Genomic DNA, 19,769 nt, shown 5'->3' with positions numbered 1-19,769 from the left:
TCATTGCGGTGGCTTCTCTTGATGCAGAGCACGGGCTCTAGGCGCACAGGCTTCAGTAGTTGTGGCACACGGGCTCAGTTGTTGTGGCTCGTGGGCTCTACAGTACAGGCTCAGTAGTTGTGGTGCACGGGCTTAGTTGCTCCGCGGCATGTGGGATCTTCCCGGACCAGGGCTCGAACCCGTGTCCCCTGCATTGGCAGGTGGATTCTTAACCACTGCACCACCAGGGAAGTCCAAATGTCTAACAGTCTTTCATAAGCTCAAACTAGGTCAGATTCGCCAAACACCTTCCAATGGTGTACTGGAGTGTATGTTACGGGTTAGAGTGGTTTCATACCCATTTAACAATGTTAACCATCGCCAAATAGGTCGGATAAATTTTCTATCTCAGAATCTAATCCTTAAGCTTCTAGGAAGCTGGGCTGGTTTCAGAACACCCACTATTAACACTTCTGGAATCCTTAACTTACGCTAACATAATACATGCTAAACAACTGCTCCCTGAATATTTTCCCCCATTGTTGCAAAATCAGGCAAATGCAGAGTTTCTCAGACAACAGATGGAAGCAAGCTTCCCCAGATACCAAGAGAAAAAGGAAACATGCAGAGTGGAGGTGAACAAACCTTTTGCAAAAGAAAGGTGGGCAGGGCTCGAACTGCTCTTTGCAGATTCCAGCTTAACTACCAACATCATCTTAGCTACTACTCTACAAAATAAATGAGGGGTTTACAAACTGTTCTCACCAACCCAAAACACAGGAGAGCCAAGACACAGCCCTACTAGTACCAGAGGCTCACTATGAACAGCTTTTAGGGAGGGTGGGGGAGAAAATATCAAAGTACCTGGGGGTCCATACTTCTTCTGAAACAGCCCTCTGCTGATTCAGATTCGTATGGGGCATTGACATACACCACACACACAAAACACTGTCTCTAAGACCCTCTTATGCTGTCACCTCTTAGAATGTGGACACAGGTCTGATATTGCAAAAGAAACAGTTTAATGTAACATCACATATTCAACAGTAACAATACAAAATATACTCTTATTTATAATAGAATACTTACTTCTCTTGTGCTTTCTTTGTGGACATAGATCCATTTTTCACGATAAAAACCTAGAATAAAAATTAACTTTGTTTTTAAAAGCTGGTGAATCATTACAAAATGAAGATTTTAAGGAACTTCAACAGTGGCACATGCTAACAAAATTATCTGACATCATATAGATAAGAGATGCTTTGACTTGGCTAAATGCAACCAGAATTGCTTCGTTTCCTAATATCAGTTTCAGAGGTACTGAAACATCTTTACATGAAAGATGATTTATGACAGTACCACGTCTAGGTAACTTGGAAGAAAATAGTGTCACCAAGTGACTGCAGTCATATCCAAACATAAATGGTTATAAAAGTGCATCTGGTATACACCCTAATAAAAGTTCTCTTCCTCTTTCATTGCCCCATATGGTGTTCCATTTAAATACACTTTCTAAGTAACTCATATCCCAAAGCTTCGAGGATCACGACTACATTGTCCATGGGAGCCTCCAGAGGGCGCACGACTGGATTCACTCACAGGGTCTCAGTGACTCAAGTCTGGGCATCTGCACAGGGGCCCTTTCAGAGCCTCCCCATCCCCGTCCCCATCCCGCCTGCATGGCTCCAGCTCTGACCATGTCTACCTTCTGCTCCGAACCAGGAGCGTCTCCTGCACCAAAGCCCAATGTCAAGGTCCCTAAGGTTCGGGCTCACTGCTTGGGAGTGAATGGACCTGAATTCAGGACTGCTATTCAACATTCAGACATAGAGGCTGTTTTGTAGGTTTTCCTGTCTTCGGTTTCATTGTAGCAAATCTTACTAATGACTTACTCAGCTAAATGGTTGAGCTGCAAATATCTGACCACTAAGTCAGTGGGCAACTCTGGATACAGTGCTGCTACTTATTTAACTGTATCAGCATTTACGTCATAAGACGGCACTGTCAATGCAATTCAATTTATCAACATATTCAACACGTAAATATGAAATTATTAATGAAAATGATCTTACACTGAGTATTTCTGTCATTTCTAAAATGGTCCTTTTTCCTTTTTTTGGATGCATATTCATGCTCTTCGTTATTGAATATTTCTTCATCTTCACTATTTAAGATACTGAAATAAAGATACATTTTATTAAAATATTTTTACAGGGGTTTCTTCAACTGGATTTTCTTTTGTTAAAAAGATCTTCTTCCACCGGGAAGCCCTTCAGCTACAGACCATGCAAGCGTGTCTCACAGACTCCGTATCCTTTCGGGTGCACCAAGACACTGAGAGTTGCGCCCCCCATTTTTTCTCAAGTACAATATATATTTACAGTATTTAAGATAATATATACCTTTTTTATCATTTCTAGGATTTTGCATAGGAGGGGAAACTGCAGCATCCATCCCCACCCAATTGCTTGAAATCAGAATCTTAAAAACTGTACTAAACCAGAAATATTTATTGCTGCATTGGGTTAAATAGTGGCCCCTCAAATATGTCTAAGTCCTAACCCCTGGAACTTGTGAATATGAGGGTCTTTGCAGAGATAATTACATGAAGGATCTCAAGACAAAATCATCCTGGATTAACCAGATGGGCCCTAAACCTTATATGGGGAGAGGCCACACAGGACAGACACGGGGGGATGGCGGGTGACAGCAGCCAAGGGACAACAGCCGAGTGACAACAGAGGCAGAGACTGGAGCTGAAGGACGGCGAGCATTGCTGGCAACCCCAGAAGCTGGAAATTCTTCCAAAGAGCCTCCAGAAGGGACCACCCCTGCTGACACCTGCATTTCGGACTTCTGGCCTCCACACTGCAAGGAAAAAATTTCTGTTGTCTTATACCACTGGGTTTTCAGTATGGCAACCCTAGAAAACTAATACAATTCTCTACCTTCTTAAATTACTTCAGTTGGTATTGCTCTTGAAAGCACATATGGGCTATCAATTCTACCATTCAAATAGAGGAGACTCTGGGAAGAAAAACTCAGCAAAATGAAATATTTAACATACCAAAGTAAACATGACAAACAAAATGTGATCATTTTACCAAAAAACAAAACAGAGGAACCCCTCAGACAGTCACCAGTAACTGACTGCCAAGCTGACTTCCACGGGAGTTTCTCTCAGTGAAAGAAACTTCTCTCCCAGCAGGGCCACAGTCTCTGCTCTAACAGTCCCAGGTTACTGTTTTCAGTTGTATGTCGGTCACCTATTAAACTTAGCTTTGTATCCTCACATTACCCACAAAGGGTCAGGGTTATATTACTTTCTCCTGCTGGCCAAATGTTCATGTTTGTTTTCCTGATATAAAGTCACTTTTGCATCAGTGTATTATTAGCCTCTCTTGCAAAAAAAGATATTAAAAAAAGGTCCAATTTTTTTAAGTTAAAAAAAAAAATGCAGAACCTGTTTGTTTTTCGCATTAGTGCTTCTGTCCTAAACACCTCATGTGACATGCTTAAGGAATCTGACGCAGACATGATGCATGAAGGGAGCAGCAGGCAGGTGGCAGGATGGGATACTGAAGACCAAGGGGGACAGCGGCCCAGGCAGCCCCACGGCTCTGCCAGCGGGAGAAGCGGCGGACACCCCACGCAACCTGGCGAGGGGAACACCGTCTTTCACAGGTTCCAGAGGGAGCTCTCTTGGAGAAGGGCCGTGTAAGAAGTCCAACCACAGCAGCTGCAGACTCCATGAGAGAGAGCCGGGAAGGCACGAGGGCACAGCGGCCACCCTCTGCATTCCACCGACGCCCCGCAGGCGTGCTCTGACGGCTCGCCTCCAACCTGCTGCCTCGCCTGAATGACACACCCACCGAGCACCTCACGACGGTCACACTCCCGCTTACTCTAAGAGTGCACGTCCATAGCGTGAGAAAGACACAAAGACCTGACAGCAGTTCTGCAGGAGCAATCACAGGCCAGGAATGGAATGGGTTCAGGTGACATATTTAACATACTCAAGTGAGCCAAGGATTTATCATTTAGACAAACCCAGTCTTAAAGGTAAAGGTCACAACAAACGTTATGAATGTGCATGAACAGAGAAGTACTGCAAGCAGGAAATTAGTGGAGAATTCACTACAGAATGAGCTCGGGAAGCCACCAGGACTAGAGGGGCAGAGGCAAGAAGGCTGGTGTTAAACAAGTTAACATGTATGTACTTGTAGAATTACATGTTTCTACACGTACACAAAGGGTCCATGATGACAGAAAAGACACAGCAAGTGATGGCTATAAGACACATAGCAGAGAACAATGACTAACAAGGTATGGGAGGGCAGGGGAGACAGGTCAGCAGCTAACTGCAATATTACACACTGTACAGAGCCAACAGTCAGTGTTCAAAAAGAAGAAACCAAGGATACTACACAAAGGTATTAGCATAAAGGTGAAAATAAGAGGTAAAAAACTTCCTAAATATCAAAAGAGTAAAAGCAAATAAAACAAAACACAAGGGGCCAGACTCTCTGCTGTGTATGAGAGAGGTGAACATAAATAAAGACAGAAAGATACAGATGCAAATGTGTACTGTACATCCAAAACATTAATTTCAGGGAACTGAGGCCAAACGGAGCAGTAAGTGTGAAGGGGCTTGGCTCACTTTTAAAGGATAAGTGTTTGGGGTTGGCTCACAAAGCAAAACAAACACCATACCGAATACGCACATGTATAAACGGATGAGGAAGTACACATCAGAATTTACAGGACCCAAGAAAGACAACTGTGACAGGAAACTTTATAGCATTAAATAGATATATCGATAAAAAAGTAAATAATATAAACACATAACTTGAAAGCTAGAAAAACAGTAAGTGAACAAAAAGACAGAATTGTTAAAGATAAAAACAGGTGGGGCCTTCCCTGGTGGTCCAGTGTCTAAGACTGCACGCTCCCAGGGCAGGGGGCCCGGGTTCGATCTCTGCTCAGGGAACTAGATCCCACATGCCATAATTAAAAGATCCTGTGTGCCGTAACTAAAAGATCCTGTGTGCTGCAACTAAGACCCAGCGCAGCCAAATAAATTAAAAAAAAAAAAAAAAAAGACAAAACAGGTATTAATAAATAGTAAAAGAATAGAACTGAAAAATAAGCCCCAAAGCTGGTTCACTGGACAAAACAAACCAGCAAGATAAACCACTAGATATCTTATCAGAAAAAATAGAGAAAGTACACTATATAAAATTAATGACAAGAAGAAAATTACAAACGCAGACAGGAAATTTAAAAAATCGTAAAAGGCTACTTTGTAAAACTCTTTGTAAATAAATGGGAAGAAATTAAACAAGTTTTTTAAAAATATAAATTTAACCAATATAAAAATATCAGATTTTTCCTTTAGAGCTAGTTAAATACAAAGTTCATTTAAGAAGAAAGCGAGGAAGAATTAGGAGACGATTCAGAACAAGAACAGCAGTGGGAGAAGTCTAGTCCTACCTGATATTAAAACAAATTATAAAGCCTCAAGAAAACTGCCTCTGGTCCAGTTCAAGATGGTGACAAAGGAGGACCCCAAACTCACCTCCTCACAGACACATGGAACTGACAGCTACATATGGAACAGTTTTCCCTGGGGAAAAACCCCAAACCAGCAGAACACCCCTACACATCAGCTGAACAAGAAAACAACACATGTAAGTGGGCAGGAGAGGCCCTGGCACAGCTCACCACAAACCTCAGCCCCGAGGGGCTGCCCACAGTCAGGAGGGAACTCCCAGCCTGGAGCTTCTCTCTGAGGAGGGAGGGACGTGAACCCACATCAGCACCCCAACTTTTAAGACCTGCACCTGAGAGACAAGCCCCCAGACAGCCAGAGGGAGCTCTCCACCAGCTGCCTCCAGAACACAGTACAGAAACCTCAGCCCAAAACGCACCAGCCTCTCTGTGAAAGAGGCCTGTCAGTTTACCTTCAGCTATGGCCGGAGGGGCAGAGTGCTAATGAAATACTCATCTGGGGGCTGACTGCAACCCTCTCCAGAGACAGGAGCCTGGCAGGCGCCACATTCATACTCTCTCCCTGCCCCACTGCGGGTCATCAGCATCTCTGAGTGAGGAGCAATGCACACATCTGGTGCGCGGACTGTCATGCCTGCTGCCCAGAGAACCCAACCCTTGATAGCCTGGCTCTGGTGGCCAGTGGCGCTGTTCATGGGTTCAACAGGACAGTAGCAGAGAAGGAAACCGTTCTTAACTGGCTACCCCAGGGCTCAACTCAGAGGAAACCGACAGAAAAGCCCACCTCCCAGTCTTCCCCTGAGAGGTGTATGTGCATACTTCAAAAGTTGCTGCCTCAGGGTCTGGCTTCCAATCAGCTTGAATCTAGGTAACAACCGATATACTCCCCTTTGTGACACTGACAGGTCTTGGCACACTCTCAACTACTGAGAGAGACTAAAAATAAAGTAGGCTGATTGGACAATCACAGAGGTTTGAGAGACAACCAAGAGCTGGGGCAGGGTTGAACAGTTAGGTTCATCTCCTACACCAGGCCACTCCTTCAAGACTGGAGGAGGTGGCTGTTTTATCTAATGCACAGAAACCAACACAGAGAGTCAAGGAAAATGAAGAAACAGAGGACTATGTTCCAAATGAAAGAACGAGGTAAAACCTCAGGGAAAAAAACCTTAATAAAATGGAAATAAGTAATTTACCTGATAAAGCGTTCAAAATAATGGTCATGAAGATGCTCACTGACCTCTGGATAAGGATAAATGATGAACAAAATAAGAATTTCAACAAAGAGATAGAAAATATAAGAGTACCTAATAGATGTCACAAAGCAGAAGAATACAATAACTGAACTGAAAAATACAACAGAGGGGTTTCAAAGCAGACTAAATGAAGCAGAAGAAAATATCAGTGACTCAAAGACAGGGAGTGAAACTCACCCAATCAGAGCAGCCAAAAGAAAAAAGAATGAAAAACAATGAAGATACGTTAAGGCATTAAAGACAACATCAAGCAGACCAACATTCACATCATAGGGGTCCCAGAAGAGAAGAGAGAGAGAAAGAGGCAGAAAACTTACTTGAAAAAATAATGGCTGAAAACTTCCCTAACCTGGGGAAAGAAACACACATTCAGATCCAGGAAGCTCAGAGACTTCCATATAAGATGAACCCAAAGAAAGCCACACCAAGATACATTATAATTAAAGTGTCAAAAGTTAAAAACAAGAAAAGAATCTTAAAAGCAGCAAGAGAAAAACAACTCCTTACATACAAGGGAATCTCCATAAGGATATCAGCAGATTTTTCAGTAGCAACTCTGTAGGCCAGAAGGGAGTGGAACAATATATTCAAATTGCTGGGAAAAAAAAAAGAAAAAAAAAAAAACCTGCCAACCAAGAATACTCTACTCAGTAAGTTGTCCTTCAGAATTGAGAAGAAATAAAGAATTTTCCAGAGAAGCAAAAGTTAAAGGAGTTCATCATGACTAGAACAGCCCTACAAGAAATATTAAAGGGATACCTTTAAGCTGAAATGAAAGGGTGCTAAATACAAAGAGGGAAACATGAAAGTATAAATCTCACTTGTAAAGGTAAATATGTAGTAAAATTAAGAATAATCTAATGTAAAGGCAGTGGGTTAATCACTCATAAAGACAGTATGCAGGTTAAAAAACAAAAATAGTAGTAGTAAAAATAAGTATAACTACAATAATTTGTTAATGGATACACAACATAAAAAGATGTAAATCGACACCAAAAATATAAAACGTGGAGGGAGAGTAAAAACGTAGCTGTAGAATGCACTCAAAACATAAGATGTCATCAACTTAAAACACACTATTACAAATACAAGTTGTTTTATGTAAGGCTTGTGGTAACCACGAAGCAAAAATCTATAGTAGATAGATAAACAGGGAACTAAGCATACCACTAAAGAAAGTCATCAAACCACAAAGGAAGTAAACAAGAGAAGAAGAAAGGAACAAAGGAATTACAAAACAGCCAGAAATTAACAAAATGGCAATAAGTACATACCAATCAATAATTACATTAAATGTAAATGGACTAAATTCTCCAATTGAAAGATACAGAGTGGCTGCATGGATTAAAAAAACAAGACCAATATATATGCTGCCTACAAGACACTCACTTCAGATGTAAGGACACACTAAGACTGAAAGTGAAGGAATGGAAAAAGATAGTCCAGGCAAATGAAAACCAAAAGAAAGCTGGGGTAGCTAAACTTACATCAGAAATAGACAAAATAGACTTTAAGACAAAGACTGTAATAAGAGACAAAGGAGGTCATTATATAATGATAAGCAGATCAACCCAACAAGAGGATATAACATTTGTAAACACAGGAGCACCTAAATAAATAAAGCAAATATTAACAGACCTAAAAGGAGAAACAGACAGCAATACAACAATAGGAGGCGACTTAAATGACATATTCGACCCCATGGACTTAACAGACATATACAGAACATTCCATCCAAAAACAAGAGAATACACATTCTTCTCAAGAGCACAGGAAACATTCTCCAGGATAGATCATATTATAAGGCCACAAAACAAGTCTCAATAAATTTAAAAAAGACTGAAATCATATCAAGCACATTTCTGACCTTGATGATATGAAACAAGAAAGCAATTACAAGACAAAGACTGGAAAATGCACAAATATGTGTAGATTAAACACATGCAAATGAACAACCAATGGGCCAAAGAAGAATTCAAAGGAGAAATCAAAAAAATACCTTGAGACAAATGAAAATGGAAATACAACATACCAAAACTTAAGGTATACAGCAAAAGCAATTCTCAGAGGAAAGTTCATAGTGATAAGTGCCGCCTACACCAAGAAACAAGAGAAATCTTAAATAATGTAACTTTATATTTCAAGGAACTAGAAAAGAAGAACAAAGCCTAAAAACAATGGAAAAAATAGTAGGAAGACAATGGAAAAGATCAATAAAACTAAGAGCTGGTTCTCTGAAAAGATAAAATTGACAAACATTTAGCAAGACTCACCAAGGGAAAAAGACAGAGGACTCAGAGTCAGAAATGAAAGAGGAGACATCACAGCTCATACCACTGAAATAAAGGATCTTAAGAGACTACTATGAACAATTATATGCCAACACATTGGACAACCCTGAAGAAATGGTTAAGTTCCCAGAAACTCACAACCTACCAAGACTAAATAATGAGGAAAGAGAAAATCTGAACAGACTGATTAAGAGTAAGGAGATTGAATCAGTAACCAAAAACCTCCCAACAAACAAAAGTCCAGGACCAGAGAGCTTCACTAGTGAATTCTAACAAACATTTAAAGAAGAATTAATACCAATCCTTTTCAAAGTCTTCCAAAAAAATCAAAGAGGAGGGAACAGTTCCCAAAGTCATTTTGTGAGGCCAGCATTACCCTGATACCAAAACCACACAAGCAAACCACGAGAAAATTACAGGCCAATATCAATGATGAACATAGATGCAAAAATCCTCAACAAAACACTAGCAAACTGAATTCAACAATACATTAAAAGGGTCATATACCTTAATCAAGTGAGATTTATTCTAGGGATGCAAGGACGGTTCAACATCTGCAAATTAACCAATGTAATACACCACATTAACAAAATGAAGTAAAAGGAAAAAAAATCATATGATCGCTCAATAGAAGCAAAAAAAGCATTTGTCAAAATTCAACATCCATTTACGATAAAACTCTCAATAAAGAGGGTATAGAGGGAACGTACCTTACCATAATAAAGGCCATATATGATAAGCCCACAGCTATCATCATACTCAATGGTGAAAAGCTGAACGGGGGAGTTCCGTTTGCTCCACATCTGCATCACCATTTATTGTCAGCCTTTTTAATTTCAGCTATTCTGGTGGGTGGATAGTTCTACCTCACTGCGGCTTTTTTAAAAGGCTTTATTTTTTGAGCAGTTTTAGGTTTACAACAAAGCCAAGAAGAAGGTGCACATCACTGGGGTTTTAATTTAGTTTCCCTGATAACTAAAGATTTGAACTTTTATCATACTGGCTATTTGCATGTTTGTCCAAGTCATTCTCCCAGCTGCTAATTGAGTTGCTTGTCTCTTTACTAAGTTGCCGAAATCCTGGAAGAAAAGCCTCTGTCAGTATAACAGCTGGGTTCAATCAGGACACAGAAGACACATCAATTATTTTAACTGAGAAACTTAAAATGAAAATGTACAAATATGTACAAAACCTTGTTAACTAGGTAACCTAACAGCCGAAAAGAACACTGAAGCTTTCCAGAGGTAGTGACTGCAAACAGCCGTCACCACACTGCACTGGGAGAGCGAAGGGCACAGGCTGGCACCAGCAGGAGGAAACACTGTTGGCTGGTGCTGGAGTCTGAGCTCAGATGAGAAGCCCCGAGGGCCTGGGGTCCAGCTGCGGGGTGGGGTGGGGGCACCAGCATCTGGTATTGAAGGGACACGATGAGCCAGGTCTGCAAATGTCAGAAAAGCTGGGAGGGAGAGTCCAGTGCTGCTGACCTGGGGGGACAGGTACAGAAGGGCCCCGGCAGCAGCTGCCCCAGTCCCACCGCACAGGCCCCGTGGCACCCTCCCCAGGCAGGGCCTAGCAGGGCCCACCGGCTGCAGTGTCACAGGGAGGTGTGAGTAGGTAGAACGGAGCCCAGAAAACAGTTTAGTGACAGCTTACAGAACACGATACTTTCTCCCAGTCACTGGCTTGCCTGTTGATGTTCTCAACGGTGACTTTTTAAAGCAACTTTCAAAGATCGGTTTAGACTTCAAGAAGAGTTGCAGCAACAGTACAAAGTCCCCTCCCCCAGCTTCCCCACCATCTCACAGGAATGCAGGACGGCGACCAAAGCCAGGAGTGGAGGCTGGCACAGTACCGCTGACTCGCCCACAGACCTGTGTCTCGCCAGCCTCCCGCTGGTGCCCTTCGCTGTTCCAGGACCCCATCCGGACCTATGCGATCGGGGTACACGCTGCCCCTGTGTCTTGCTCCTGGTCATGTCACCTGGATCACTCGGTTAAGGTGGGATCTGCCAGGGTTCTCAACTGTAAAGCTACTGTTTTCCCTTTGTGAATTCATAGATATTTTGGAGAACGCTTTGCAAATACTGTTTTCCCTAAACATCTCACCCACTAATCTCAGCATCTATCAGTGGACTCTGCCTACAGCCATCATTACTGTGGTGTCCTAATGGTGACACTCTACTTCCCTATTCCTTCCACATTCACTAACTGGAATTACTCTGCCAGGAAGAGCTGTCCCTTCTTCCCCACTTATTCACGTATTATATCCCCATAAACTCAGGGGTATTTATCTTCTCCTTTGAGTTATAATCCAATACCACCATTATTTGCTTTTTGCTCAAATGGCTCCAGCTTTGGCCACTGGACTGCTTTCAGGTTGGCCTCTGCCCTTTTGACATCCGACATATTCCCATCGCAGCCCCCCCTTTTTTTTGTTAAGTATTTCCTTACTTTTGGACACCACAAGATGCTCTAGGCTCAGCTTATATTTCCCTACCCCAGCTCTGGAATCAACCACTTCCCCAGGAACCCTTCAAAACCAAGATCTTGGTGTTCAGTCTGCTCATGGCTACTGGGGCACCACAGCTCTTGGCCTCCCAGTAGACAGAACTGGGGAACACGTTATATTAACTCACCTACACACCCACCCACCCACAAGAGCAACAACCGCCTGAGTACACACTGACACCACCACAACAATGCAGCACCACAAGGTACAGTCTAGCATGATTTTTTGTGACTTCCTTCTCCAAAGTGAGAGATCTGGCTGTCATTATCTGCATTTTATTTACTCACCCCGATTAACCCTACTATACATAATAAAGTAGTTTCAGAATTGCTAACCCACACCCTGGGGCATGAGAAGCACATTTACCACCTACAGTGTCTGTCTATAGCCTGACAATATCCTGTCAACATGGTTTTCCCAAGTTCCCAGGTCAGCTCCTTTCTTCCACACCCACCTCAGTGTGGTTATGGGGTGTTCATCTGTAGCACAATCACATCCATCTGTCACAGTTTAGATCATTTGGGTGACCAGCTCCCCATCACACACATCCTGGTTGGTTTTTTTTTTTTAAGATTTACACAGAGCAAAATTTGCTTTTCGTGCTGCACAACTCTATGGGTTTTGACGAATGCAGAGTCATAAAGGGACCGGCGCCTTCCCTACAGGGCAGCTCTACCACTCCGCAAAAAGCCTCCTGTCATCTGTGTAATCAACTCCTTCCCCTACCTCTAGACCCCTCGCATCCACTGGTCTGTTTTTCACCCCTTTGTCCCTATAGTTTTTCTTTTTCCAGAAGGCCATATAAATGGAATCACACAATATGAAGCCTCTTGGGTTTAGTTTTTCTCACTAAGCAAGATGAAATTAAGATTCATCACGTTGTGTCAATCAACGGTTCGTTCCTTTCGCTCCTGAGTGGCCCTCCCCTGGAGAGCTGAAAAGCATGGGTGATGCCCAAGCTTTGGCAATTACTGGAAAAAAGCTGCTATTAACGTTCACATACAGGTACTGTGTAAACATAAACTTCCATTTTCCTTGGGTAAATACCTAGGACTGAGATGCTGGGTCATACGGCAGCTTTATGTTTAACTTAATAAGAAAGTACCAAACTAGTCAGCAAAGTGGCTGTGCCATTCTACACTCCCATCAAGCTTACGAGAGGACATTCTTGCCAGCGCTCGGCACTGCCCTCACCAGCACCTGTAACGTTCTGTTGTTTGTTAATTGCAGCCACTGTGGTAGGTGTGTCATGGCACCTTATATGGAAGGTGAACACTTTCTCCACACTTCTGTCTAGGCCACCTCGGCTGTCTCACTCCCCTGGAACTTCCATTCCGTTTCCAGCTGGTCTGCTGCTGACCCCACACTGCAATGTGATCTCAGGCTCGCTGCGACGTGTGTCTTCCCAGATTGCCTGCACTTCCCTGCTGACTAATGATGTTGAGCTTATTCTTCTCTGCCCAGATTTACTTGCAAGAAATAAAAAATGGGAAGAAACGATGAGCAGTGTGGTCAGATGAACAGGCACCGAGAGCAGGAGCAGAAATAGACACCACCTCACTGGAAAACGGAAGGTGGGCCTGCCCGTGACCCAGCAGCTCCTCTCCCGGGCACGAGCCCTGAGGATCTCGCGCGTGCGCAGGAAGCTACACGGTCAGACTCCACTGTCATCACATGAACGGCCACCCTCCCAGCCGCGCAGGCAGACCACCTGCCTGCCTTCGCCGACGCCCCTCGCCACTGCCCACCCACTCCACAGCTCAGCAACCTGCCAGCTCCACGTGCAAAACATCTGAATCTGAGCACTTCTCATCACCCGCCACCTCCATCCTCTCTGAGCCACAGTCACTCCTCACTTGGGTCATTACACAGGCTCTTAGGAATGAGTCGATATGCTCTGCCTCACCTCTCTGCAGCCTATTTCCAACACAAAAGCCAGAAGGAGCCTGTTAAAACACAAACCTGAACAAAACCCCCCCTCTCTCTGACCCCCCGTCTAGCTCTGAGAAAACCCAGCTGGCCCTTCATGACCGGCCATGGCCACGCTGGCATCTGGTCCCCTGCTGCCCCTCATCCCACCCATCTCGCTGTCCCCGCTGCTCCCGAGTTCACGACACCTGCCTCGGGGGCTCTGCTCTCCCTTCCCCACCTGGGCCGCCCTCTCGGTGCCCAAGGTGTCATTCAGCTGACCCTTCTCAGAGAGGCCCCGCCTCGACACTTCCACGCACCACCCCCACCCCAATGGTCTTCCCTCCCACCCCGGGTTTTTTCCTTCACAGCACTTACGACACAGAACAGACCACACGGAGCTCCTTTTGTCCTTCGTCTGACTGTCCCACTAGAATGCAAGCTCCTCCAGGCATGGGTTTTGCCTCTTTCTGTTTACTGCTGGATCCCAGCACTGGGAACACACAGTAAATGCCTGACATACGGTATAGACTGAGCACATACAACAGCATGTGTAATAACAAAACCAGAGGCATCTCAGGTCTGGCTCATGGAGGGATCTATCTACACACCAAAGGAGCACAGGCAGGACTCAGGCCCCTTCTGTTTCCAAGGAGCCCCCTCTGGAGGGGAGGGGACGGCCGCATCCTTTCTGTGGACAAGCGAAGCAAAGTCACCTTCTCCTGGTCCCACACTGTGAAGGGTCTGGAGTAAGCACTGGGCTGGGGAGACCAACACACTTTCCGTTCACAGAAGGTAATTAATAAAAACATCTCTGACCCACACATCTTTGTGTGTTCCGGATGAAGCCAATAAAGATTCAGGATGAACTCAATAAAGATGAAAACTAAAAGTCCAACTGCAAGGGTCTGAGAACGATTCATTTACAACGGTCCCACCATGTTCTCTGGCAGGGAGTGAGTGAGTTGCCCACGGTCCCACCCTGTTTGTAAAGTTTATGTAAGGTTGGTAATTACATACACCATTAGTATAAAGAGAGGGCAGCCAGACTTGCGAGGCACCTGGATGGGAGCAAGGTGTCTTCACTCCACCCGTGGTGGAGAGTCCACGGCTGCTGTGACACAGCCTCTGTCCCTGTGAGGACACCCACACAGAAAGGCCTCTGCCAGCACCACTATATTTCAAAGGATTTTCAAATGAGTGTGAACAGGAGTGGGTGAGTGGGAGTGTCTGTGGGGAAGGTGGGAAGGGAGACAGGAGAACATGGAGTTTATCATGCAAAGAAAACAGGTTTTGATTGTATTTCTCTAATTCTATGCATATATGAGAAAAAAGTATTCTTCGATATTCACAACATGTTTGGAATGAGGGGAAATAAAGAATACATGAGGAAAAAAACACATGCAAATTCCTTAGTGTAGAAGTAGCAGTAACTTTCTATTTCATGCATTACAGCTTTTTTTAAACTGACATTTTAGAATTCAGAAAGGCAGAGAAATGCCACAATATAAATTCAACGAACACTGTGTGTTATCCTTCCTATAATCTTAAATATAAAATTAATTTCTGCTTTAAATACCGCAAACCCCAATCTCCAGTCTAAAGGTACCAAATTCCTATCAGAAAAACAGATGACCTGTCAGTTCGAAATACACAATTGACAGTTACGCAAATGTGAGATAAACATATGCAGTAAAATGGATGACGAGACCCGTGACACTTTGGAGGAAGAGGTCTGCAGACCTCCCCAATCCTGCAAATGCTCAAATACACTTGTGACGGCGATTGCGGGTGAGCACACCACGGCCACGCTGGCCTGCTCCTGCATCCATGCCATCTCTCACTTTCCTCTGGAGAAAGACCACAGCCCCCAGCCTGCCCTGCAGCTCCCACTCCAGCCGGTGAGGTGTGGCACGGGCACCTCCTCCTCCACCCTGCCAAGCGGAACGCGGAGGTGGGGGCAGAACTCCACCCTGAACCCCGCCGACGAGGCCAGCCTCTGGGGACGCAGAGCTAAAGGCCACCTCACCAACTCAGGCCTCTGACAGAGAAGACTATACTCCTGTCTCGCACAAGCCACTGTCACCATGGGCCTCTGACGCAGGCCGCCAAAACTACATCTTTTAATTCCTTCAGGTTCCTCAGCTGTAACGGGAGGTTAATAAGAATAATACCTATCTCTCGGACTACTGTAAGGGTTAAACGTTTCAAATTAAAAAGAAGACGGCAGCATCTGTGCGTGGGCACTAGGCGATCTACCAGGCTCAGACTCTGGCTAGTAACTTGTTTCCTTACACCAGCCTTGTGCAGGTGCGGGAGGGGATTCTCAGCCAAGCGGTAAGTCATGGGCTCCAACAGGTGAAGCCGTAAGAGTCAGGCAGGGACGGTGTGGCTCTGCTGAGCTGCGACTCACGTGCCGTGGCTGGCGCCACACCGGTTATTCTCTCCTTCAAGTCCCTCAGTCCAGGGTTCACATCTTTTCCAGCCGTCTTCTGTTTTAATCCAGCTCCATCCAGGAGATCTCCAGTCCTGGCCCAAAAATGGCATAGCTCTCCTATAATTTAGGTTAAAAATGTATGTGTAATTGATGTAAGTTTCTTTTCATTTAGAACATTTATTCGTTAACTTTAATGAATACAATTCTTACTTAATATTTAAATGTCTGCACGTGCCTTACGTGCCAGCTGGACACTGAGATAAAACACTGAAGGTAACACAGGACTTCAGTTGTAGTAAAATGATTTAACACGGATGAGGACTGGTGGATTTATTAGCCCAACTCTGCACGTGTCATGGAAGGTTTGTCACCCAGAGGTGACATCTCAGCTTATGCCTGAAGAACAAGCAGTCAGGGAGTGAGGAAGAAAAGGAGTATGACACCGAACAGAAAACTCATGCCAGAAATTAGAAGCAACAGAACATGAAACACGGATGCTCAGCCCTGTACACAGTCCAGTCCGCCTGAGGCTGACCATGTAAGGGGGGAGTGGGGAGTGGCTGGAAGTGAGAATGGAGAGGCCACTGGGGGCAAACAAAGTCAAAGGAGCTGGACTGCGCTCTGAGGACACCAAGTGGCCAAGAAAGGAACCTCCACTCCGCAGGGAGGCAATTCAACCAGATCTGAGCTTCAGAGACCTCAGGGCTACTCGGTCTCTGCCAGCGCCTAGTAATAAACGCTGTCTGAAATTACTTACATGGCTACAGTCTGCCTTCCTCAAGAAAATGCGGTGTCTTGTTCAACTCTGTATCCCAACACTTGGAACGATGCCCGGCGCACAAGGGTAGCTCAACAATCACTGAATGAAGGGCTCAGAGGGGAGGGTAAGGCTGGAGAGCAAGGCAGGAAAACCACCAGCATCTAGACCGTCCAGACAGAGACCAGAGAGCGTGGGGACAGAAGAAAGCCAAGGAGCCAGCTCCAAGGGTCGCTGACATTGAAGGGACAAGCAGGTGAAGACGAGTCGAGAAAGCACACCGAACAGGAAGAGCCACGGATGTAGGGGAAGACGGAAGGCGAGAGAAGAACGGGTTTAAGAAAGAAATGATCAACAGAGAGGAAAGTGTTACAAAGAAGCCAGCATGGTAAGAATGAAAAAGTATACATCGTATTTAGCTACAAAAAGGTAGTTGATAACTCAACAAAAAGTTTCCATAGAGTAATGTGTTATATTAATCTCATGTCCGACGACGGAGATTTGGGATATTTCACTAACGTGGAAGTATCATATCACATCATATCGTAGAGTACACAAGAGATGAAAGTGTTCAAATACCATCTCCCAAGTATATTTAATATAACTAACAAAAAATAGGCTATTAAATAGGCATTTATACTGGCTTAGAAGAGACAAAAAAATCTCAGAGGGAAATTATAACTCTTCAACAATATTCCTGCGTCAACTACAAGTGCTCAACATGAAACGTACGATGAAGTAATTTTCCTTTGTACCAAGAGGCTCTCAAAACCTTGCTAAACTAAGTAATAATCAGAACACATCTTTTTCAGTCATATATTGTTTAACTGAAATTCTTTCTTTAGAAGATAATTAAAAATAATTCCTTAAATTTCAACACTGTTTTGATAAGCCTCATCTTAAGCTCCTGTTTCACAACTGCTGATCGCCCTAAAATGCACACGCCACCACCCATGTCTAGTCCATCCAGATGATTTAAGGTTCTCTCCAATAGCAGGTGTCTGATACTTTTTCATGAAGCTTCAGACAGAAGCCAGAGAATACTTTTACAAAAGAAGGCAAGTACCATGATGTAGTAGATGACGCTTAAACGGCAAATTTAGTCTCATAAAACGCAAACAAGAGAAGAACGTCTGTGAGGACCACCTCTGACAATTGCCAAAGTATCTCTCAATATCATATTTAAACTGCGTTTATAAAAAAATCAAGTGGCAACTGTGCAGACTATTGCTAATAGGTCAAATACAGTATTACTTCAATGACAAACATATAAACACAGACTAAATGTGTTATTACCTTATGTGTCCCTTCCCTAAGGGTACACCGCTAAACCCTTGAGGAACTAAAAAACAAATGAAAACCCCCTCCACACACAATATATGTAAGTATATTTAAAATATTTTAAAATATATGCATATGTGTAGTCAAAATGTACAAACCAACAGTCATAAAATAAATAAGCACTAAGGATGTGATGTACAACACGATAATTAACACTGCTGCACATTATATTTTAAAGTTATTAAAACAGTAAATCTTAAGAGTTCTCATCATGAGGAAAAATAGTTCTTTTTCTTTAATGTTGTATCTATAGGAGATGATACATGTTCACTAAATCTACTGTGGTAATCATTTCATGATGTATGTACGTCAAATCATCAAGTTGTACACCTTAAACTTACATAGTGCTATATGTCAGTTATATCTCAATAAAACCGGGGCAGGGGGGATGTTATGTAGAAAACTGTCCCTTGAAGAATTCTTTGTAACAGGAACAAACTGTAACAACTATAAACAATTAAATTATCTAAAAGAGGTTTTGTTAAATATATTTGTTATTACACTGGGATTGTAAACGGCTATTAATAATTGTGCAAATATTTGTTAACATGAAAAGATATTCACAGTATATTAAGTGAAAGCAAAGCAAGTTTTAGGAAAATATATGTGATACTTCTGTGTATTTCTACATGCAGGCACAAGTTTATACATGTGTGTATAGAAAAAAATCTGAAAGCAGATATAGCAAAATGTAAACAGTGAATATCTCTGCATGTTTGAATTTCAAGAGATTTTACATTATTTTTTATTTGAGGCATTTTTATTTTTAATATTTCTTTTATTAGATGAAAATGTATTACCCATGTGACAATTTTTATAGAACATGACTTGCTGATCTGAAAGGCAGAAATGGTGACATTGTTAACCTATATTATTTGATTCCTGATGCAGTTGAAGAATTGTCCCCAGTATGTTTCCTTTTCTCTTTTGTGATCTGTATGCTCACAGATTTTACAAATTTATTATTTTAGTTTTTTCCTTTCTTGTAGAATTTAGAAGTCTTCATACATTTAAATTAATAAAATTGGTTTCTCATTAAATATATACATATATATATAAATGTGCATACATGCAATCTTGTAATATGAGTACTAAATGAGTGGTAAAGAGAGAATAACTAAAAGAAACTCAGAGTAAAAAGCAAACCACCTGGGAAACCTCTGAAGAGAAACTAGGACATGAGCTTGGCCTTAAAGCATGGTTAGATCTTAAGTGAATGAAGAAAGGAAAAAAATACCAATCACAGAAATGGTGGCTGAAAAAAATGAAGACAGGAATACATGTGACATGTTTGAGAATAAGCAGAATAGGCTGGCTGAAATAGAGAACAGATTGGAAAGGGGACTAGGAGAATGCAGAATATCAAAAGTGTTTGGACTTTATTCTCTAAATAGTTAAAAGTTTTTGAGCAATCCAGCAACGTGAGCAGTGCTATTTTCAGAATAATTTGCCAGGGCGTGAAGGACAGACTGAAGTGGAGAACAGAGGCAGAAAGAACAACTACTTAAGCAACAGAAACTTCTTACCAACACCTCAGCTAACAAGATATTTTAAGACTTGATGACACACATTGTACTTGCCTATTTAGACACCATGCCCACTCACCACTTAATGCACTTATATTCAGGCCTCACAAGCAATCCCTATAACATTTACACTAAGTTTCTGCTGTAAAGTTAAGAGTCAGCTTGGGGTTTCCTGTAAGATAATTGATTCCTTTACAACTACCAAAACTCTACAGATCATTCATATTGACTTTAACAACTCTGTGAGAAACAAAT

The 19,769-nt window shown here is 42.9% G+C and overlaps 1 protein-coding gene across 16 annotated transcripts in view; it reads right to left on the bottom strand.

Moving 5' to 3' along the window:
* Positions 1 to 19,769, bottom strand: part of FBXO25 (F-box protein 25) — a 58,995-nt gene that overhangs the window by 36,529 nt on the left and 2,697 nt on the right. For all 16 annotated transcript variants that reach the window (XR_014258011.1, XR_014258012.1, XR_014258013.1 and 13 more), the window contains exons 2-4: positions 15,867 to 16,007; positions 2,052 to 2,155; positions 1,069 to 1,118 (exon numbers count right to left, since the gene is read on the bottom strand). Coding sequence is in view for 11 of the 16 variants with exons in the window: in XM_082444004.1 (XP_082300130.1) it covers positions 1,069 to 1,118; positions 2,052 to 2,155; positions 15,867 to 16,000 (288 nt within the window). In the remaining 5 variants the exon portion in view is untranslated. The remainder of the gene's footprint in view (positions 1 to 1,068; positions 1,119 to 2,051; positions 2,156 to 15,866; positions 16,008 to 19,769) is intronic.

The sequence above is a fragment of the Balaenoptera physalus genome (assembly GCF_965194825.1).
Source record: "Balaenoptera physalus genome assembly, chromosome: 21".
Taxonomy (NCBI): Eukaryota; Metazoa; Chordata; class Mammalia; order Artiodactyla; family Balaenopteridae; genus Balaenoptera; species Balaenoptera physalus.
The sequence above is the reverse complement of the archived record's forward strand: the minus strand, read 5'-3'. Positions and strand labels throughout refer to the sequence as shown.